The sequence below is a fragment of the Pteropus medius genome, unplaced genomic scaffold (assembly GCF_902729225.1).
Source record: "Pteropus medius unplaced genomic scaffold, Ma_sr-lr_union100, whole genome shotgun sequence".
Lineage (NCBI taxonomy): Eukaryota > Metazoa > Chordata > Mammalia > Chiroptera > Pteropodidae > Pteropus > Pteropus medius.
Window position 1 is genome coordinate 11,544,169 of NW_024353517.1, and position 23,693 is coordinate 11,567,861.

The window sequence follows — 23,693 nt, forward strand, 5'->3', positions numbered from 1 at the left end:
AATCTTTTCTATCTCCCGTATTCCTTCTCTAGGGACTGGAACCTTCATTCATTCAGTTGCCTACGTCTGAGACTGGCCATCATCCTGAACCAGTGGTTCTCAATGCTGACAGCACATCAGAATTCACTAGGGAGTTTTCAAAACTGAGCCATGGACTTCACCTCTGACCTCCTGAATCAGGGCCTCTGGGAGTGGGGCCAAGCCTGGAGAGTCTGAAGGGTGCTTCTCTCATGCAGACCATCCTTCTCCCAGCCTCACTCCAGTCATCACATTCTGTGGCTTCTACTTACTGAATTCGTTTATTTTGAATAAGTAATTCTTAAACATGATACAGAAGTCAAAGGTTAAAAAAAAAAAAGGACAATCAGAGGAGAGCTCCCCTCCCATCGTCAACTCTATGTAAATAATATCTCAATAAAGTCTTTTTTTTTTTTTAATGTGATGGCTGCTGTGAAGCACTAGGGAGGACACATATGAAGAGATTCTGCTCAAAACTTTCCAAAAACCATTTGGTTTGGAAGGGAGGGAGGATTCTCTCTGCAACATCAGCCTCACCGGGAGGCTTAGTAAAATATTCCCCCGCCAGGGGGCAGTGTCGTAGCCGGCTGGCCACCAGGTTTTGACCATTAGCCCCCTAGGGCGTGAGCAGGGACCCAGAGGGATCCGAGAGGCGACGAGCCTCACCCACATACACGTGCCGTGGGGCTTCGAACCCCGCCCTCTAGCGCGTGAGTGGGGGACGATCACCCCGCGTAGGGACAAGGACCGTGAGGAATGGTTCCAGCGCCGCGTCCTGCACCCCTCGCCCAGCCCTTCTGCTGGCGTCGCCCCGTCGCCTTCGAGGGCATGGCATTGGAGAAGGGAGCCTGGGCTCCCCCGCACACAACTCCCGCTGTCGGGCAACCTTGGGCCAGTCCCCTGTCCCCTGCTTGCGGGATGCAGAAGGGAAATTGTGCCCGCCGCGGGACTGTTTCCAGCACGAAGTGCGCTGCGGCGGGCGGCTGCAGACGGGTAGCAGAACCTGCCTCTCTGGCTCCGCTCCTCAGACAAGGCCTGCAGAAAGACTTGCCGGCGCCCCCGTCCTCCCTGACCTTCTTCCACTGAACAAAGCAGGTTATCTGAGCTGTAGCGAATCTCCACCCATATAGAACTTTAAAGTTTTATTTCGAATGACAAAAGAAGTATGGCCTAGATTGTTTGGTTGTCCCTCGTGCTAAAAAGGCATTTTTCCAGCTGTGGCTCACCAAGGAGGGGGCCGTTAGGGGAATGAGCTGGAACGCGGAGAGGGGAGAGATCAGTCACTTCCCGGAGTGCCACGGCCCCAGGGACCCTCCGTAACCTCCCCCAGCGTGGCCACAGCCGGCCCTCGGACGGCGGAAGACATTCGGTCAGCCCTGCCCGCCCGCTGGCGCACTTGTCTCCAGCCCTCGGCGCCACACCTCCTCCTCACCAGGCGCACCGCGTGGTTTGCCCAGTTTCCCGGATCCCGGTGTTGAGGGCACGCCGCCTCCTCCTCCCGCCCTCTGGTCCGGGGGGCCCCTGGCGCACCACCCCCAGTGCAGGCTCTCGCGGGGCCGGACGCAGCCAGTGCCGCAGGTGCAGCCCAGAGGCAACACGCGGGTGAGTCAGACTAAGCAGCTGCTAGAGACCGTGGAGGCAGGCAGGGGACCCATGGGTCCCCACATTCTCTCGGGTAGCTTCCCCCACACCGGGTCCGCGGGCTCTCAAAACTGACTTGACCCCAGGTTACGGGAGACAGGAGGCTTGCGTGGCTTTTTCTCGGGAAAGGAGGCTGTGGGTATACTTCATTTTAGAGCGCTAGCTTTGGACTTAAATCCTCTCCTACTACCAGCTGGCGTTCTTGGGTGATTTCGTAACTTTAGTGGAAGACTTCCTGGACCTCACTTTCTCCATCTATAAAATGGGAATATAATGCTACCTCCCAGGGTCCCTGTGAGGATGAAACCAAAAGACGCTGCAAAGTACTGAGCAGGAAGCGGGTGAGAGCGGCTAGATCCTCGTTATTTTACCAGAGAAGAATCTCCACTCCCGGCCTTGCGGGGTGTACTTTGCCCCTGGCCTGCCGTCCCGCAGTATAAGAGAAGTCGCATGGGGGGTATGGCCAGGAGTCGCATGGGGGGCATGGACAAGGGCAAAAGCTCTGTCGCCAGCGATGCTCCAGGAGACCCTGTGGGCGAGCACCTACTCTGTTCTGATTGGTGGTTCTTTGGGCCTTTGAGTAGGACCCACAATATGGCAAGGACAATTGCAGCTTTCCTTAAGGAGGACATCCCTCACATTTGCTTCTCAAAAGTCATTCTTCACCCTAGACATCTTCACCTCAGGAAACTTGGAACCACTGTCAAAATTATTAACACCGCAAAACTCCTCCCTAGAGAGCACAGTTCTCATTTTGCAGTTGGGAACCATGAGGTCACGGATAGTTAAATAATGCAGGCGCATTAATGGAAATACCTTACTCTCTTCCACTCTCCCATATGTGTGAATGCTGTGTTGCATTAAATGTTAAACAAGAGATGAACGTGGGTCCATTTCGGCAACCAGAAAAAGGAACGGACAGGGTCAGACTTTCCAACGCTTCTAGGGTGGGGCTCCCTGCAGGGTTTACTGCGGCCCGCAGAGTAAAGGTGAGAAATACGACACCAATCGAGAAAGTAGACTTGGAGAGCCACTCTCACCCTCTGCCCCTGGGATGGACCCCAGAGTCTGGAACAGGATCTTAGCATTGAGGAATTTGGTCCTTGAGCGTTTCGAGCAGAAGACGCCTTTGGCGGTTACGCAGGGATCCTCCTTCTCTTCCAACACTCCTGCCCCCTCCCCCCGCCCCACAGTCTTTAAAACCTGCTCGAAATGCCAGAACCCGAGAAGGGGCAGAACCTTGGGCCTGCCGCCCTCTCCCGTAAGCAGAGAACCAGCAGCTTTGTCATGAAGTTTGAAGATAGGGCTATTCCTTGGAACGAGCCACGCGATGGCTGCCATTCTAGACTACACTCTGTGTCCCCAGACTGTGTCGCCAGAGCCGACACGGTGCTGCGCATACAGTGGGCGCGGGAGAAAGGTGGGTCACCTACGTCTGCCGGGGACCCTCTGACTCAGAGAGAAAGACAACTATCTCGGCTCACCCGCGGCGGGGCGGAGCGGTCTCCCTTCCATCTTCTCGCCGCATTGGTGAGAAGCCTCCCCCCGCTCCCGGAGCAGTGGTTTCCTCTTCGGTGTGCCCCTGCCACTGAGATGGTCTCTCCCAGCTGCCTGCCCTCGCACATCCCGCGCACACGCGTGCGGAATGCCCCTGTCTGTGGTTATCAGCATCCGCTCCCTGACCCCACAGTCGAATCTCCGCGGTCTTGAGCGTTTTCCCTTTATTCTAAAGCTCTCCGTTCCCCTGCCCTCCGGGAGACCGAGCCCCACCTGGCCGCAGCGCTAGCAGGATTTGGACCCCGCCGGTGTTCATATGCATAAATGAGCTTGCATCCTGATTGGGCTTAGGTAAGTAGTTGCCACGCCCAATGGTGTTGGCCCCGCCCCCTAGGACACATGGCTAGAGATGTTCCCAAGGACAACTCACTCCTCCAGCCAGGCCTCGGCCTGGGGAGCTTAAGGATGAGTACCGATTGAGCCTCTTTCCGAAGAATACCCGCGCTTGTTAAATTCAATGTCCCCTATGTTGTCACCTCCTCCAGGGACCTCGACTCTGTCTTTGACGCTTGCCCCTCAGAGGCCCATCCAGGTGTACTCGAGGGGCAGAGATGGATCCGAACGGATCTCTGACCTGGAGGACATCAGCTAGACAGGGCAGAGAAGTAATCAGAAGGCCCCACGGGTCAGTGCTCAGTGAAGTGTAAAGCCTAGCACAAGGTCTTGCGGAAAACAGGGTTAAAGAGGGCTTCTCTGGGTCCCAGCAGTTGTAGCAAAATTGATAATGAAAGAAACCACTTGTTATGTTTGCTTTTTATTTAATGATTTCGTCTTCACAACAGCCCTGAGGTAGGTATTGTTGTTATCATCATTATACAGATGGAGATATAAATTTGGGGTGCAGAGAGATTTAGTGCCCTTTCACCATGAGCAAGTGACAGAGCAAGGATCTGAAACTGGGTCTTGTCGAAGCCAAAGATGGTCTTAACCTCCATGTTAGAAACAAAGCCGGCAAAGGAAGCAATGTGAGCAAAGACACTCAAGTGAGAAATAAAGCAGAATAGAGGAGGGGCTACAGGAAAATGTTTCTGGAGGACGAAGCTCTGTTCACAAAGGGAGAGTGAAGGCTGGAGAGGGCCGGTGGAGAGCTTTGTACACCACGATCAGGAATGTGGACTTGATCTTGAGGTGGTGAGGGGCTGACCCCCACCCAGAGATTTTACAAGGAGAGTAATGCACTCTCTCTGGCTACAGTTAGGAGAGTAGGTGCAGGGAGGAGAGGTAAAGAAGCAAGGTGGGTGCAGTCTACTCTATCTCTTGCTTCTTGATTATTTTTTCATCATGCACGTGTATAAAATGGTTCCTTGTGTTGACACACTGGGTTAATAAATAAGCAAAGGAGCTGTTTGCAGCTAGAAGCAACCAACCCAGAGGGCTCCAACCATCAGAAGTCCCTACACAGCCACCCCTAGGGCTGAGGAATCTCAGGCAACATGTACCCCAGTCACAGTGGATGTGGACTCAGATATTGACAGTGGAGGATGAAGAACAAGAGCTGGATTTAAGGAATGATTAGGAAGCAATGTTAGTATCACATAGTGAAGGGGTGAAAAAGGAAGATGACTCCTGGGTTTCTGCACTGAGTACTTGGATAAATGGTAGTTCCCTTACTGCTGCAGGGAACATGAGAGCAGGGCTGGTTCATGGAGAAATGATGAGTTCTGTTTGGCTGCCTGTGTTAGAGGTAGACAGGCAGTGGATTAGGACTCTGGTATCAAATAGACTGGGTTCAACAACTACTTTCATCAACTTGGTAGTTCTGTTACCTTGGGCAAAAAACTTGATCTCTCTAAATCTGTTCATTTATCTATAAGGTAGGGGTCATAATAAGATCATAAATTTGTTATAAGAATAAAATGAGAGTGCACAATGCCTGGAATATAATTAGTATTTTATAATGGCAATGCTATTATTGTTGATATTTACTATTATTATTATCAGTAAATCTGAAGCTCAGAAATGAAGCGGCTTCAGAAGTCATCAAATGGAAATTGAAACCATGAGACTAAATGAAAAGACCCACGAAGCATGTAGATGATGAGAAGGGAGGAAATTGAAGACCACAAGGACTTACATTTCAGGAGCGGAAAAAGAAAGAGGAGCCTAAGAATAAATAGAGAAGAAGGAGGAAAGCCATGAGAGTATAACATCATGGACACCACATGCATCAGCCACGCAGTTGATCCTCTGTCTCACTTTCTCCTTCCCAACAGAACCTGAGGTTGTTAGGGTAAGCACCCACCTCTGGAGGGCTGTGTGCTTCAGAGGAGGCAGCCGCAGCCACAGCTCCAAAGGAAGAGGTGAGTCCTCACTGGTAATTCCATTTTCTTTGCCAGTGGTTGGTTTAGGAAGGTCTATTTAATATCATTCTGGCCAATGAGACTTGATGGAAGTCTACGGGGGGACTCCTGAAAAAGATTTCTTTGATCTTAAAAAGAGATACACATGCATATCAAAATCACAATGAGATACCACTTTACATCCACTAAGATGGGTAAAATGAAAAAGCCAGATAACAACAAATGTTGATCAAGATTTGGAGAATTCAGAACCCTCATACACTGCTGATAGAAATGTAAAAAAGGTACAGCCACTTGGAAAACAGTCTGATAGCTCCTCAAATCATTAAACATAGTGTTACCATATGACCCAGTAATTCCATTTCTAGGTATATACCAAGGGAAACGAAAACATTTGTCATACGTCCCTGTGAAACTGTACACCAATGTTTATAGCATCATTTTTCATAATAACCAAAAAGTGGAAACAGCTCAAATTCATCAACAGATGAATGGATGCACAAAATACTGCCCCTCCATGCAATGCAATAGTATTTGGCCTTAAAAAAGAATAAAGTACTGATGCATGCTATGACATGCTAAGTGAGAGAAGCCAGCCACAAAATACCACATACTACGTGATTCTATTTATATGAAAGCAAGAATAGGGAAATCTATAGAGCAAGAAAGATTAGTGATTGTCTAGGGCATGGGTGGCGGAGAAATGATAACTAAAGGACATGAGGTTTCTTCTTGAGGTAATGAAAATGTTTTAAAATTGACTCTAATTTTAATAGTTACACATACCTCTGAATATACTAACAGCTGTTGAATTGTATGCTTAAAATGAGTGAATTGTATGATATGTTAATTATATCTCAATAAAACTGTTTAAAAAGAAGCAACAAAAAAAGAGATACACACGCAAAAAAATACAAACTCTTCTTCTCGATGTTGTCATGTCTAGATGGGATGGCAGCATGAGGGTGATTCCACGCGCAGAGAAAGGCAAAACCATGAGGATCACTGAGAAACAGCAATGGAGCCTTGGCAGCACCAAGCCCTGGTTGTCTTGTTATGTGACATGATAAATTGTTGAAGCCAGTCTGAGTCAAAGTTTTGCTAACGTTGTTTGTGGACAATTTCAGTACTTTAATCACGAAGGAGTTTAATATAGGGAAGTAGCTGCTTACGAAAACTTATAGAAATGACTCCTGGAACATGTAAAGCTGACCCCTGTCTGAAGAGTGGCGACTCAGGAGACCACTATGAGAACTAATGACTCCAAGAACACAGTGCTTTATTTGCAATCCAAGGATCAGAAAGCCATAACCAAACCACCACAGCTGCCTGTCAGTACTCACAAAGCTGGTGAATTAACATGGAACACTAGTTCAGAAAACTGACCCATCTTTTTGACCTTACTTGCCGGAAGAAAACAAAGCAGCAGAAGAATGACTTTCACTTATTTCCACTTTCCAGATAGCTCCCATCTAATGACCAGCTTTTTTGCTCTTTATTCCAACTTTCATCTCAGATCGTCTATCTAGAATCATTTTTCCTTTAGAATTTTCTGAGGGTCTTCTTGTGATTTTTCAGATTCGGTTTGCCTGGAAATATCTTTGTATTGCCCTCATTCTTGACAAAAAAAAAATTCTGAACATAGAAGATAGACTAGTAGTCATTTTTGTTTTTTCTTCTTTTCTTTCTGTTTATTTATTCATTTATTTATTTTAGTTCTTGTGGAAGGGAGTGGCAGCTAGTGTCTGGGTTCTTTGATGGGTTTAAAGGGTGACCAGATTGTGGGCTGGGGCCCCAATACCACAAGGTCCAGAGAAGGGCGGCAAGGGGCCATCCAACAGGGAGTCAGTGGATGAAATCAGTGTGATGGAACGTGTGGTCAAGGTGGAAAAACAGTGAGTGTGGGATGGGGTTTTGCTAATGTGGCAGAGCTAGTCATTGACTGACTGGGAAGCTCTGGAAGGCGGTGGGGACAAGCACAAGGAGAGGGTGTTCTTCTCAGAGTCTGCCCACGTGTTTCCTGCCTGGCCAACTGATAGTAATGTTCTTTCAGCACATGAATATTCCCATCCATGACAGCCTATATTGCCTACAGCCACTTCTGACACCAAATGGCCAGAGTTCAGTACAGGAGACCGAAGTCAGCAAGAAAATTCCAGACAAGAAAAAGTAAAAGGAGTTCATCGCCACCAAAACAATATTATAAGACATGTTAAAGGGACTTCTTTAAGAAGAAGAAAAAAATTATGAATAATAAAATGGCAATAACTACATACCTATTAGTAATTCCTTTAAATGTAAATGGATTAAATGCTCTAATCAAAAGACTGAATGGAGAAGAAAAACAAGACCCATACATATGCTGCCTACAAGAAACTCACTTCAGATCAAAAGACACACACAGACTGAAAGTAAAGGGATGGAAAAAGATATTTCATGCAAATGGAAATTTTAAAAAAACCTAGGGTAGCAATATTTATATCAGACAAAATAGACTTTAAAACAAAGGCTTTAACAAGAGACAAGGAAGGACATTTCATGTGTAGTAACCAAGATATGGAAGCAACCTAAGTGTCCATTGATGTATGATTGGATATATACAATAGAATATTACTCAGCCATGAGAAAGAGTGAAATCTCACCATTTGTGACATCACAGATGGACCTGAGGGGTATTGTGTTGGGTGAAATGGGTCAGACAGAGAAAAACAAATGCCATGCGATTTTATTTATATGTGGAATCTAAAATAAATAAATAAAAATAAGTGAAAAATCAAAACAAAAACAGGCTCATGGCTACAGAGAACAAACTGATTTGTGCCAGATGGGAAAGGATTAGGGGGCTGGTTGAATAAAGTAAGGAATTAAGTTATAAAATAGTCACAAGGATGTAAAGTACAGCCTAGGGAATATAGTCAATAATATTGTAATAAATATGTATGGTGCCAGGTGGGTACTAGAGTTGTCAGAGGATCATCTCATAAGTTACACAGATGTCCAACCACTATACCATACACCTGAAACTAATATAATATTGAATGTCAACTGTAATTGAAAAAAAATTTTTAACTAAAAAAATGTCAGCAGAAGAAAAATTCCTTATACAGGGAATTAGGTACTAAGAATTATTAGGTGCACTGGAAGAATGGGCTGTAGTTTAGGCCTCAAGGAAAGACTTTCTAAACACCCAGAAGTAACTCACTAGAGAAGATGCTGTTTGTGTGACGATCAGGCAACTGTAAAGGCCACCTTGGAACTCAGTCAAATTTGGAACACAGCACTGTTGTTGAGAATCAGGACACCACGATAACCAGAGTTGCGTCTTGATACCGACAAAGATGGCCCTGGACACTGGAAAGCTGCTGCAGGAAAACCCTAGGTCTTCATAATCTAGTTTGCCAGGGGGGAAAAAACAACAACAACAATGAAAACTGCAAAAGTACGGCCTGTCTCATGACTGCTTTCTAAATTTTTAAAACCTAATTTACATACACCAACTTCTAGGGAAACTACAAAATGGAGGCTTTTAAAAGGGCTGTGTCGGTGCAGCGGTGGTGGGAAAAGCCAGATTGTATTGGGTAGAACAGTAAACAAGACATGAGGAGTGAATTCAGTAAATGTGGGTGGTTTGAGTTTTCCTGTGAATGGAAGAAGAGAGAGAGGTAGTAGATAGAGGGCACATCCAGTTTCAAGCAGAGTTTTGGTTGTTTTTTTCTAAGAATGATGGAGAGTCCAACATGTTTATTGATGGAAGGGAAGGTGCCAACAGAAGAGAACAGAGGGAGTAAGTGGATACATGATAGATGGAGAGTTTGCACCTGGTAGGAGGAGGTGGTCATGATGTAGGGAAAGATGCCCATGATATTTTGCTAAGTGATAAAAGCGTATTATAAAGCAAACATTGTATGATTCATTTCCTATTTTAAAAACATATTAGGTATACTGAAAATACTCACAGACTTGTCAAACAGCCCTCATAGAGATAAAATTCAATTCCGCTGTTGCGGGCTGCACCCCTGAGGTGGAGTAGCCCCAGCAAATGGCACAGGCTTGGGCAGTGTGCGTTGTAACTAGAGGGGCAGGATGACAGTAGGAGAGGGTGGGAAGGAGGACAGCAGACCTATACTCTTGCAGGCCATATGGCCACAGGCTAGCTTGCTCCATAAAACTCATGCTCAAGTCATGATCCCAATTCACCCACTCTCCCATATGCTGAGGGACAGACTGCCAGCAGTTCTTCCAGAAGCAGCTCCAGAGGCGTAGGCATAGCACCTCCATATCCCATCTGGCCACACTGTGAAAAATCATTGATTGTGACACAGTCTCTTCAAATCATGTTTCCCCGCCAAATCGTGATCACGAAGATCCTCTGACAAAGGCAGACTCTTAAGTACATGACTTCCTTGAAAATAACTTGACATGGCTAAAACTAATTTAGCTTTCTCAACCCCCATCTTATCTCTCAATATGGTTATTTCTTATGCCAACCATGTATATGAATATATTTATATGAATAAACAAAACTATAAGCCTATATGTTACATGAAATGCCAAGCAAATCATATATTGAAATGTTAATGCTGTTTTTCTGAGTGATAGGAATTGAGTGTAATTTCTGTTTTCTCCTTTTTTGCTTATTGTGCTTTCTATTTTTTCTATAACAGTCTTGTATTACTTATATAAATAGGAAAAAAAATGAGGTTGCTAAAAATCACACAAGTGGAGGGTTGTCATTGAACTATAAAATAAATAAATTGCTAAAAATAACTAAAGTGTTGGATAAAATAATAAGTGAGCTAAACAAAAGGCAAAGAATACTCAGGCATAAAAGCAGGGGCCTAGAGAAGTATGCAAAGCCCTAAAACCAGATTTGGATTCAGGGATCAGATGCATCTGAGTATGAGTTTTTGTAGTGTTTCAGAACTGACAAGACAGAAGATATAACCTAGCAGCTACCCTGAAGTCTAACAGGAGACTCCTCAAAGCTGAGACTCTGTAGGACTACATTCTCAACATGTAGGTGACCTAGAAATAAACTCTCCCATCCCCAGAAGACTGCAAGGAAAACTGCTTTTCTTCAGTCTTGATGCTAATCAAATTGGTATAGAGGTTCTCCATTGAGAATTTGCATTTATAACCCTGTCTCACATAGGTTCTCAGCCTGAATTCACATGATTAGACACCATTCCCCCCAAAGGGGAAAAAAAAAACCTGGAGCCAATAATATGACTAAAAATGGTCCCAGACTTTTAATGCCCCCCGGTACCTGACAGAAGCAAATGTAAATCTTTTCCAGTGGAACTCAAAATTTGCCTTCATCTCTGTCCTCAAAGAATTCTCATAGTAACATTCCAAAGAAAACGAGCAGCCCTCAAACAAAATATTTCATTAAATATACAAATAAACAAGGCACTATGAGTAAGAACTGGCCAAAACAAAACATTAGATTCAGATCCAAAAAAAACTTTAGATGTTGGAATTATCAGATCTACTATATCAACTAAGTATGCATAATATAATATAAGGGAGCTTTACAAAAATGACAAAAGAGCAAGCAGATGTGAAAAAAATCAACAAATTCTAGAAATAAAAAATATATAAAATTGAAATTTCAATCTCTATATCTGTGAGTCTTTTTGTTTCATTTGTTCATTTCTTTTGTTCCTTAGTTCCACATATAAGTGAAATCATATGGCATTTATCTTTCTCTGACATTTCACTCAGCATAGTACCCTCTAAGTCCATCCATGTCATTGCAAATGGTAAGATTTCTCTTTTTTTTAATAGCTGATTAATATTCCACTGTATATATGTACCACAACTTCTTTATCCAATAGTCTATTGAAAGGCATTTACGTTGCTTTCATATCTTGGCTATTGTATATAGTGCTGCCATGAATATAGGGGTGCATAGATCTTTACAAACTAGTGTTTTAATTTGCTTTGGATAAATACCCAGAAGTACAATTGCTGAGTCAAAAGATAGTTCTATTTTTAACTTTTTGAGGAACCTCCAAACTGTTTTCCAGAGTGGCTATACCAATTTGCAATCCCACCGACAGTGTACGAGGGTTCCCTTTTCTCCACATCCTCGCCAACATTTGTAGTTTTTGATTTATTGATTATACCCATTCCAACAGGTGTAAGGTGATATCTCGTTGTGGTTTTAATTTGCATTTCTCTGATCATTAGTGATCTTGAGCATTTTTCATGTCTATTGGCCATCTGTATGACCTTTTTGGAGAAATATCTATTCAGGTCTTCTGCCCATTTTTTAATTGGATTGTTTATTTTTTCGTTGTTGAGTTGTATGAGTTCTTTATAAATTTTGGATATTAATCCCTCATCATATGTATTATTGGCAAATATCTTCTCTCATTCAGTAGGTTGTCTTGTCTTTTTGCTGATGGTTTCCTTTGCTGTGCAAAAACTTTTAGTTCGATGTAGTCCTATTTGTTAATTTTTTCTTGTTTCCCTGGTCCAAGGAGATATATCAGAAAAAAAATTACTAATAGCAATATCAGAGAGTTTACTGCCTATGTTTTTTTCTAGAAGTTTTATGGTTTCAGGTCTTACATTTAAATTATTACTCCATTTTGAGTTTATTCTTATATATGGTATAAGAAGGTGGTCCAGTTTCATGTTTTTGCATGTATCTGTCCAGTTTTCCCAACACCATTTGTTGAAGAGATTGTCTTTACTCCATTGTATGTTCTTGTCTCCTTTGACATAGTTTAATGACCATATAGATGTGGATATATTTCTGGGCTCTCTTTTCTGTTTCATTTATCTATGTATCTGTTTTTATGCCAGTACCATGCTGTTTTGATTACTATAGCCTTGTCGTATAGTTTGATATCAAGTAGCATGATACCTCCAAGTTTGCTTTTCTTTCTCAAGATTGTCGTAACTATTTGGGATTATAAATTTTTGGATTATTTGTTCTAGTTCTCTGAAAAATTCCATTGGTATTTTGATAGAGATTGAATTGAATCTATAGATTGCTTTGGGTAGTATGGCCATTTTAATGATGTTGCTTCTTCCTACTCGTGAGCGTTGTATATGCTTCCATTTATTTGTATCTTCTTTTATTTCTTTTTTCAATGACATAATGTTCTGAGAAAAAGTATTTTACCTCCTTAGTTAATTTGATTCCTGTGTATCTTATTGTTTTTGATACAATCATTGTTGGTGTATAAAAATGCAACCGGCTTCTGAGTATTAATTTTGTATCCTGAGATTTTCCTTGATCTTGTTAACCCATTCATTATTTAGTAGCATATTATTCTGCCTCCATGTGTTTGTGTATTTTCCAGTGTTTTTTTTTTTCTTGTAGTTGATTTCTAGTTTCATACCATTGTGGTCAGAGAAGACACTTGATACGATTTCAATCTTCTAAAATTTATTGAGACTTGTTTTGTAGTCTAACACGTGGTCTGTCTTGGAAAATGTGCCATGTGCACTTGAGAAAAATGTATATTCTGCTGCTTTGGGGTGAAACACTGAAAATATCAATTAAATCCATCTGGTCTAGTGTGTCATTTAAAGCTGCTGTTTCCTTACTGATTTTCTGTCTGGAAGATCTGTCCATTGGTGTCAATGGAGTGTTAAAGTCTCCTACTGTGAGAGTATTACTGTCAATCTCTCCCTTTATGTCAGCTAATAATTGCTTTATATATATATAAGTGCTCCTATGTTGGGTGCATATATGTTTACTAGGGTTATGTCCTCTTGTTATTGATCCTTTTATCATTATGTAACACTCTCTTTGTCTCTTATTCTAGCCTTTGTTTTAAAGTCTATTTTGTCTATATAAGTATTGCTACCCTAGCTTTTTTTTTTCATTTTCATTTGCATGAAATGTCTTTTTCTATCCCTTTACTTTCGATCTGTATGTATCATTTGATCTGAGGTGGGTCTCTTGTAGGTCTTGTTTTCTTATCCATTCAGCTACCCTATGTCTTTGGATTGGAGCATTTAATTTATTTACATTTAAAGTGATATAGGTACATAGTTACTGCCATTTTATTATTTGTATTTATAGTCCCCCACCCTCTTATTTCTACAGAAGCTCCCTTAACATTTCTTGTAATTCTGTCTTGTGGTGATGAATTTCTTTAGCTTTTTCCTGTCTAGGAAGCTCCTTATCTCACATTCAATTTTAACTGATAGCTTTACTGGCTAGAGTAGTCTTACTTGTAGGTTCTTTTTTGTTCATCACTTTGAATATTTTGTGCCAATCCCTTCATGCCTGCAAAGTTTCTGTTGAAAAGTCAGCTGACATTCTTATGGGAGAATCCTTGTAAGTAACTAGCTGCATTTTTCTTGCTGTTTTTGGATTCTCTCTTTGTCTCCAATCTTTGGCATTTTAATGATGATGTGTCTTAGTGTGGGTCTGTTTGGGTTCCTCTTTTTTGTGACTCTGCACTTCCTGGACCTGTATGTCTATTTCCATTACCAAATTAGGGAAGTTTTCTGTCATTATTTTCTCAAATCGGTTCTCAATCCCTTGATCTCTCTCCTCTTCTTCTGGTACCCCTATGATGTAGGTAGGTGTAGGTATGTTTGATGTTATCTCAGAGGTCTCTTAAACTTTCCTCTTTTTTTTTCTTTCTTTTTTTTTAGATTCTTTTTTCTTTTTGCTATTCTGATTAGATGTTTTCTGCTACCTTGTCTTCCAACTTGCTGATTCAGTCTTCTCTGCTTCATCTAATCTGTTGATTCCTTCTAGTATATTCTTCATTCTGGTTATTGTATTATTCATTTCTGACTGGTTTCTATGTCCTTTTTTAATACTTACTATCTCTCTGTTGAAGTTCTCACTGAGATCATCCATTCTCCCCCTAAGTTCATTGACCATCTTTGTAACCAGTGTTTTGAACTCTGTATTGAGTAGGTTGCTTTTCTCCATTTCTTTTAGTTTTATTTTCTGGAGTTTTCTCTTGTTTCATCTGTGGCATGTTTCTTTGTTTTCTCACTTTAGTTGCCTCTCTTTGTTTGTTTCTATATATTAGGAAGATTTTTTATGTCTGCCAGCCTTGGCCAGGTGTCCTGTGTGGCCCAATGGCACAGTCTCCCTGCTCACCTGCACTGGGGGCTCTGGGCATATTCCTTGTGCAGTTGTGTATGTTCTCCTATGGTAACTAAGCCTTGATTGCTGTTAGCACATCAGTGGATAGGATTGACTCTCAGGCTGACAAGCTATGGGGTTCGGCCATGCCCACAGGGTATGAGCTGCTGTGTGGAGGCTGATACCATGGAGTGGGATTTGCCCCAGCAGTCTCATATACCTATTGAGACCACCCTTTGAGTGTGCCACTTATAGGACTAGTCAAGTGGTGCTCTGTTGTGGTCTGATGCCAGCCTTTGGATGTGTTGGTTCCATGTCTCCTTGGGAGAGGCTCCCGTGTAGGCCAAGTTCAGCCACTGCCTTTGATTGCTCAGGGCTACCTGGTAGGAGCTACAAAGCAATCCATAGATGGTTGCTTCCTATGCTGGATCTAGAGACAAGTGGGAGAGATTACTCTGCAAGCCAAGGTAGATTACCCCAGTACCCGGCCTGGGGAGACTTAGCAAAAGGATCAATGCACTTCAAGGCCTGGGGCTGCCTTCCAGCTGTAGCCTCACTTCCCCTCTCAGTACTTAACTACCATGTGCGGTTGCAGACCCAGACTGCTTCATATCTTTGCCTCTCCTACCGAACTCAATGTGGCTTTTTCTTTATATCCTCAGATGTATGTGTTATGATCAGCTAGACTTCAGGTGGTTCTCTAAGTTGTTTCTTTTATAGTTTGTTTGTAATCCTAATGTGGTCACGGAAGGAGGCAAACCTTGCTTTTACCAGCCTACCATCTTGACCAGAAACTCCCTCCTGAAGATTCATTCTTAAGTGAGTTCGACACCAACTAGAACCTAATGTTCTAAGGGCTTAATGATTAAAAGAAGTGGACATGCAGGAGGATCTGGGGGAAAGAATGAAAGTGAGTCATAGTTCTATCAGGCTAAACAAAGCTAGCTTGGATTAAAGAAAAAACCACTACGGCCATGCCACCCTGAACATGCCTGATCTCATCTGATCTCAGAAGCTAAGCAGGGTCAGGCCTGGTTAATATTTGGATGGGAGACCACCTAAGAACACCAGGTGCTGTAGGCATAAAAAATCAATCAATCAATCAATCAATCAATCAATAATAAAGCAAAATCCATGCTAAAGAAATGAAGTTCATGTGCAGTTACAAAATCAATTAGGTATTCTGTTATCAAAAGGATTTATTTGAGGAAAAAAGAAAGAAATGCAATGCAGTACATGCAGACATAGCCAGCCAGACAAGCACGAAGCATATATACTGCTGTATAAGTACCACATACTAACCAGCCATGACACGTACACCACTGGAGAGCTTCTCCTACAGGTTCTTCTAATTTCTGTGCAGGTTAATGTCTCTGTCATAAATTAAACACTGAAGATTGGTGGTAGGAGGTGAGGGGTGCAGTTCTTGGTGGGAATTCTGAGTAATGTAGCTGTAAGAAACATCTAAACCTATAGAGAATTTTTATAAGAATTTATCTGAGCCAAACTAACGACATGTGCTGGGGAGCAAGATCTTATGTGCTCCAGAAAATAACAGTTTTGAAGCTTTTTTTCTGCACTTGAAATTAAGGAGGGAACATAAGGAAGATTACATGGAGGTGAGAAAAAGTAAGGCGAAGATTGGTTTACAGGATGGTTAACAAGATTATGTGCTCTCGAGGATGGTTAGGGATTATTTCAAAGGTGTGTTAACCTAGATGCACAGAAAATAATGGGATTACTTAAGGCAAAGATAAATCTTTTGCTAAAGAAGTTATGTGCCTGGGATGTGACTACCCACCATGACCTGCCCAGTTAGGAATTTATGATCACATCACCCTGTGAGGTTACTTTCCACAGAACTCCTTTTTTAATTCATAGGACTGTTTCCTGGGAGGAGGAGCAGATGGTGGGCAATAAAAATATGTCCCCTTGCTGAATTTCTTCTGTTGCTGCAGAGGGAAAACAGTGCAGACTCGGTGCAGGGCAGGCAGGGTTTCTGTGTTCCCAATTGGTGGAATGGATTTGGTATTTTATTCTAATCATAGGGTAAAAGTCCTGTACTTAAAGGAAAGCTTGAAACATGTGCATAAATGTGTCTAGGCAATCGGACTAAACCAAATCCTGTTTATTTTCATAGCCATTGGGAGTGCTGATTTGGGGCATTTCCTAGAGTATCTGAAGCAGCCTGGATTTGTGCCTCAACTAAAAGTAGTAATAGCAACTGTCAGCACCGAGCTGATCAAGAAGGGAAGGTTTTGGTGGTGAGATGCCCAGTTGGAAGAATGCATGAGGGGCTGACATGAGAACGATACGGAAAGCACCAACTTTATTGTGGGGAGCATGCTTCTGTTGCAAGGAGTGCACTTCTATTGCGGAGAACATGCTTCTGTTCCGGCCCCCCTAGGGGATCGCATGAGCTCCACGTATATCAGAGTACAATAGTGGCATTCTTCCACACATGCATGATACAATAAGCTGAATTATGTTCACATATGTTAGGCACAGGCGCCCTACTACACTAATGTAACATTCTAAATCCAGGGTCCTATTCCAAGCCGTGAGCCTGGATCACAGCCAGACCTGGGACCTGCCGGGCCTGGGACCCACAGCAACCTCACATTGATCACTTATATGCAAGCTTTGTGTACTAAGTGCCCTTCAAGCACCAGCTCTTTAACTCTTCCTCAACCCCTTGAGGTTGATGTTGTCATCTGACTTTCCTGATGAGGGATCCGAGGTTTAGGGATATAAGCAGCTGACTCAAAGTAACATAGCTAATAATGGCAGAGTTGGTATTTGAACCAGGCCTGGAAAACCCCAAAGTTTGGGTCTCAAGATGGATACTATGCTTTCCCCTTTTCCCTATCCCCATCCATCCCTCCTGCCACGTCCTGCAGTATCATACTGGCTGCCTATGAGGAAAAGTATTACAAATCAATCTTTGCATCCCACATGTAAGTTTGGCCTCATCTTCTATCTGAAAACTCTGCTCTAAATGTCAGGATATTCATCGACTCTGGAAAAATAGTCTGTACAATTCAGTTGGAAAGCTCGAGCAAAAGCTGCAAAACTTACCTTTCAAGTTCTATGAGGTTTTAGTGAGTATTATCAATGTAAAAAATGTCCAGATCTGTAAAGAATTTTTATAAGATTTTATTTGAGCCAAACTAACGGTAATTGCCAGAAAGCAAGACCTAAAATGCTCTAGAGAAATGACAGCAGTTTCTTTTATGCATTTGGAGTTAAGGAGGGAATTTGAAGAAGAGTACACGAAGGTGGGAAAAAGCAAGGCAGGGTGGTTACACCTTGAATGGGTATTCTGTCATTTCAAAGGTGTGTTAACCTAGATGCATAAGAACAATGAACAGGGCTTGCTTAAAAACCTTTCACTAAAGAAGTTATAGGCCTGGATACCCACCATGACCTACCCAGTTAGAAATTTATGATTTATTACAGCACATACCCCCCTTTTTTTGTCTACACTATTAAGAGGCTCCTTATCAACATCTGCCAGATTCCTGTTCTGTTGCTTCTGCCTTCTCTCCTTTGTTATGACATGATAGCACACCTGTTGTTTAAGGTCAGGCTTTAAAATATCAAAGTCGAGAAGTCAGAAAACATAGAAAATGATGATTCAATAAATGGTTTGAGATAAATAACTAATAATAATTTGTTAAAAAGAAGTCTGGAAACAGTCACCATATGTATTTTTGGAAGAAGGACAAACTCATTGTCAAACTTGTTTTTCTGTTCAGCAGAAGGTGATATATAGGTGCTGATATATAGGTCCATTATGCAATGGGCCCAGGTTCCACCTGATCTTTGGAGGAAGTGCGAATCCCTATCAAGAGGAGTTGTGTAAGCGTCTTAGTCTGTTTGGGCTGGGTGGCTTATAAAGAACAGAAATTTATTTCTCACCATTCTGGAGGCTGGGAAGTCCAAGATCAAGGTGCCAGCATGGTGAGGGCTCTCTTCCTGGTTCATAGCCAGTGCCTTCTCACTGTGTACTCACGTGGTGGAAGAGGTGAGGGAGCACTCTGGAGCCTCTTTTATAAAAACACTATTCTATCATGAGGGCTCCACCTCAGTGACCTAAGCACCTCCCAAAAAAAAAGCCCCCCCCCCCCCCATCTCCAGCATGATCACATCAGGCATTAGGATTTCAACTTATGAATGTGTAGGGGGAGACACAAACATTCAGACCCTAGCAGTAAGTCCCCATCAGCTTCCAAAAGGTAGGTCCCAGGGTATGTGAAAGTTGGAGGGAGTGACTGGAGACAAAGGGGTCGAATGTAGTTCATTTTTGCAGGGAAATGGAAGGAATCCATTAAGGTTCCCAAGTTTTCAGAAGTCCAAGATCAGGCTGCCATGTTTGCCTATGGATAGGAGCTGTGAACAGGATAGGCACTGTGAGACCCAGATTTAGGTCTAATGCCACTCGCAAATGTCATACTTATGCATTTAGCAAAATGTCATGCTAGAAAATATCATATTTAGCAAATGTTATATTTAGACACTTAGCAAATGTGATTAGCAAGTAACCATGTTCCTCAACAGAGGCCTCAGCTTCCCCATCTGTAAAATGGAGATAATGAGACCCATTGTCCTAGACTGTAGAAAGGATTAAATGAGATTTGCATGTAAACTTCCTGACACTTTAGCAGGCACTTAGTAAATAGCATGTTATTGTTATCATTTTAATTGTGCATAGACCCATTTTGAGTTTGTTTAGATGACTGAACATATTATAATTTACATTCTAATAACTAACAAATGTTATCCTCAGCAGATGCAGATCTGTGGATCCAGAATAGCAACTGTAGCAGCTGAGAAGTCATTCTAGGCTCTTGGCCCTGTGTCTTGGCAGCAATTTGATCTGAAGATGATGTCCAGGGTGCTGTGGGGCAGCCTCAGCCTGCTCCGCCTGGTGTGGTGTCTCCTTCCACAGACCGGCTATGTGCACCCAGATGAGTTCTTTCAGTCACCAGAGGTCATGGCAGGTAAAGTGCCCCATGTGTGGCTAAAGACAAGTTTCAGCAAAGTCTGGATTGGATCTGATTGGATATTTACTGAGGAGGGAGAAACATGTCTGTGCAGATGAACAATAAATCCATGAGCCTCTCTGGAATAAGAACTTGGGTGTGGGGACTTCACATCTCCTCCCTCAGTGGTGACATTGACCTTCTGGATGATAATAATGAAATGCCAGCCTCTTTGATGTTTTCCTGCTTGGACAAACAGTACAGGTTATTCAGAACAAAAGCTGTTTTTTACTTCCCAGTGGGAGGATTTTAGAGTTGGGCTTCACCAGTGGCTGGGAAAACTTACAAAGGGTTGTGATCTGAGATAATGAAACTTTTCTTCTGTAGATTCATATGAGGGCTGAGGGAATCCAGACCCAGAACTTATTAGAAGTTGTCTTGTTAGAATTTATTGGCTAGGTGGTGTAGGACATATTATGAAGATGGTTGCCAGGGACGTTGAGACTTTTCAGATGCTGTGGGCACATGGCCTCTTCCTCATGGTTCAACATGGCTGCTTGAGCACCAGCCACCAAGTCTAAAACCAGCCACCAAAGAAGAAATGAACATGCTGCTCTCTTCAAGAGCATATCCTGAAAGTCATGCCTTTTGCCCATTTCCATCCCTTTGGTCAGAATGTATCACATGACCACACCTACCTGTCAAGGAAGCTGAAAAATATCGTTTTTATACCTGACCAAATGCTCAGCTAAAGAGAGTAGGGAAGAAAGAAGAAATGGTTACTAGGGAGACATCCAGCTATTTCTGGCACAGGGCTCTACAGGTGCTATCTGTTTTTTAAGTTGAAAGGTCCAGTCTTATTTTCCACACATTTTTTTAACCTGAGCCAGCAAAAAGCAACCAGATCAGTCTGATTCTAGATTTTGTTTCCCTTTCACCTTCTGACATAGAGAGAAAATGGCCAGAAGGCTGGAGGAATAAGTAGGAGAAGCAAAGAGCCCTAAACAACCAGCAATGTTATCAAGCATGAGATGTAAGCTCGGAGCTGAGATGTAGAAATTGATTTTGTTTCCCTCTCCCCGGCCCCTCAGAGCTCTGGGACGCTGGAGCACAGGGTCACAGACCAGCCCCAGGCAACAAGTACTTTTTAATTACATAAGTACTGCTTGAATATATTCTTCTTATAAAAAAAATTTAGCATCACAGGCAAAACTAAAGTCACTTTTGACCATAGTCACAATTGTTTATTCCCTTCCCCCTTCTCACACTGCCTATTCCGGATAACAATCGTAATTTCAGAGATGGATTTTTGACTTTGACTTTGGAGACTTTAAATTCCAAGGAGAGAAATGGAGCCTCCCCCTGCTCCTCCCCTTATGCCCTGTCCAGGGCACAATGTCACCTCACGTCCCAGGCATGGTTCCTCCTGCCCCCTTCCTAGGTGAGGCCTCAGAAGGGCTGAACTCCTCTATATTAGTTTCCATTGCTGCATAACAAACCATCACAAACCTAGCTTTTAAAACTGTTAGTTCACAGTTCTGTAAATCAGAAGTCCAGCATGGGCTCTCTGCTCAGGGCACAAGGTTGAAAGCAAGGTATGGGCTGGGCTGAGTTCTTGTCTGGGAGCTCTGGGGGAAAATCTGTTTCCAACTTCATTCTTCTTGTTGGATGAACTTGTTTTATTGCCACTATGGAACTAAAGTTTTGTTTCCTAGCTGGCTGTCAGCCAGAGGATGCTCTCAGCTCCTAGAGACCACCCACATGCCTTGCCAATGGTCCCCTCTATCTTTAAGCCAGAAGTGCTGTATCAAATCCTTCTCATGGCTTGAATCTCTGATGTTCTCTTCTGCTACCAGCTAGAGAAAACTCTGTTTTTAATGGGCTCGTGTGATTATGTCAGGCCTACTCTGGTTATCTCCCTATCTTACAGTCAGCTATCCCCTGAGATATAACCTAATCACAGGGGTAAAATCCATCATTACAGTCCCAGGGATTATATGGGGCATGTACATTAGCGGGCTGGAAAACGTGGGGGCCATCCTAGAATTTTGTCGGCCATATTCTCTTAGCTTGGAACTGGTTCATCTCTGCTTCTCTCTCCACAGAGGACATCCTGGGCATAGCGGCCGCACGGCCCTGGGAGTTCCACCCCAGCAGCTCCTGCCGCACAGTGGTTTTCCCACTGCTGACTTCTGGCGCTGCCTTCTGGTTGCTCAGGCTCTGGGAAGAGTGGGGACCACAGCCTGGCCCAGTGAGTGGCTATGTGCTGCTGGTGGGGCCTCGGCTCCTCCTCACTGCCCTTTCCTTTGGCCTGGATGCGGCTGTGTACTACCTGGCCCCTCTGTGGAGGGCAGAGCGCTGGAACGCCCTGGTCCTGCTGTCTGGTTCCTATGTCACCCTGGTCTTCTACACAAGGACATTCTCCAATGCCATCGAGGGATTGCTCTTTGCGTGGCTGCTGGCACTGGTATCCCCCCATGTGGCTTGGAGCCCTACAGCCAAGAAGCCTGCTCCAGGCCCATGGTGGCACGGCTCGCTTCTCGGGGGCATAGTGGCTGCTGGCTTCTTCAACCGGCCCACCTTTTTGGCCTTTGCTCTGGTCCCCGTCTTCCTCTGGAGCATTTGTGGAGCCACAAACCCTGGCTTCAAGTCACTGACCAAAGACGCCCTGGGGCTGCTTCCAGGGGCAACTCTAACAGCAGCAGTGTTTGTAGCTGTGGACAGCTGGTATTTCTCCAGTCCATCTAGATCCACTATTCTTGTCCTTACACCTGCCAACTTCTTGTACTACAACCTGGATCCTCAAAACCTGGCGAGTCACGGCACACATTTGCGGCTCACTCACCTGGCAGCGAATGGCTTCCTGCTCTTCGGGACGCTGCACGCCCAGGCCCTGCAGGCTGCGTGGCAACAGTTGCAAGCCTGCCTCCAGGCCTTTGCACGAATGGGCTTCCGAAGGGTACTTGATGCCTGGAGCCTGCTATCCAGCCCCAGGCCGCACCTCTTGCTCCTCTACTTCACGCCCCTGGCCCTACTGTCTGCCTTTAGCCACCAGGAGGCTCGGTTCCTGATCCCCCTTCTGGTCCCCCTGGTCCTGCTTTGTAGTCCACAGACCCAACCTATACCCTGCAAGAGCACCGTGGTCCTCTTCAATGCCTTGGGTGCCCTCTTCTTCGGCTGTCTGCACCAGGGGGGCCTAGTGCCTGGCCTAGAGCACCTGGAACGTGTGGTTCATGCACCTGTGCTTCCAAACGTACCTACCCACTACACACTCCTCTTCACCCACACCTACATGCCCCCTCGGCACCTCCTACACCTCTCAGGCCTGGGGTCACCCGTGGAGGTGGTGGACATGGGTGGGACTGAGGACCAGGTCCTGTGCCAAGCCCTGAACAACTTCACCAGACAACCAGCTTGCCAGGTGGCTGGTGGGTCATGGCTCTGCCGCCTTTTTGTGGTGACTCCTGGCACCACCAGGCCTGCCATGGAGAAGTGCAGCTTCCCCCTCAAGACTGAGAAACTCGTGTTTCCTCACTTGACTCTGGAGGACCCACCAGCCCTGTCCTCCCTGTTGAGTGAAGCCTGGAGGGACCATCTCAGCCTTCACATCCTGGAGCTGGGAGAGAAGCCTGACAATATGACAGAAAAGCCACTGCCATAGGTGAAGCCACTCTATATTATATGTGGGTAGCTAGACTGGGACAGAGCCCTGATTCTCTTCATTTCCCTTCCAGAATTCCCATCACTGCTTCTCCTGTGCACAGCCTTGCCCTACCTTCTGGATAATCTGGCACCCTTTTCCCCTCAAAGACCAAAGATCTGACCAATCATGGACCTGATTCCAAGGTCCCCAAAGAACCTGGTGTAACAAATGGCACCTAATGTCTGTTCCTGCGCTATACCTTCCAGCCACTGTGATGTTTTAAATGTAGGATAGCACCTGCTTGTGAAAAGAGACAACTATTTACTGATGACATTCCTGAATGACCTCCTACTATCTTCCAGATGCCTTACCTCTTGTTGTCAGGACAACCCTCCGGCTTCATAGATACCTAGAAGGAGGCAGTGCGGTGATGCAGAGACATGAGGTAGTTTCAGGGTACCTGAGTTCTAGTCCCCGGT

General features: G+C 44.0%; 1 protein-coding gene and 1 pseudogene across 4 annotated transcripts; both read left to right on the top strand.

Moving 5' to 3' along the window:
• The first annotated feature begins 1,487 nt into the window (after positions 1–1,487).
• On the top strand, positions 1,488–23,542 carry PIGZ (phosphatidylinositol glycan anchor biosynthesis class Z (Gwada blood group)). 4 transcript variants are annotated; one of them, XM_039850517.1, is made up of 6 exons: positions 1,488–1,620; positions 3,392–3,507; positions 5,158–5,516; positions 18,348–18,447; positions 19,376–19,589; positions 21,677–23,542. In XM_039850517.1, the coding sequence occupies exons 5-6, from the start codon at positions 19,472–19,474 to the stop codon at positions 23,230–23,232; spliced, it is 1,674 nt and encodes a 557-aa protein (XP_039706451.1). In that variant the 5' UTR covers positions 1,488–1,620; positions 3,392–3,507; positions 5,158–5,516; positions 18,348–18,447; positions 19,376–19,471; the 3' UTR covers positions 23,233–23,542. The 4 variants fall into 4 exon arrangements, 2 of the variants coding, with proteins under 2 accessions (XP_039706451.1, XP_039706452.1); XR_005650211.1 differs by lacking the exons at positions 18,348–18,447; positions 19,376–19,589; positions 21,677–23,542 and adding an exon at positions 6,463–7,770; XR_005650212.1 differs by lacking the exons at positions 18,348–18,447; positions 19,376–19,589; positions 21,677–23,542 and adding an exon at positions 6,463–7,770 and having other exon boundaries at positions 5,430–5,516.
• On the top strand, positions 15,551–15,669 carry LOC120593156 (uncharacterized; annotated as a pseudogene).
• Positions 23,543–23,693: the final 151 nt, after the last annotated feature.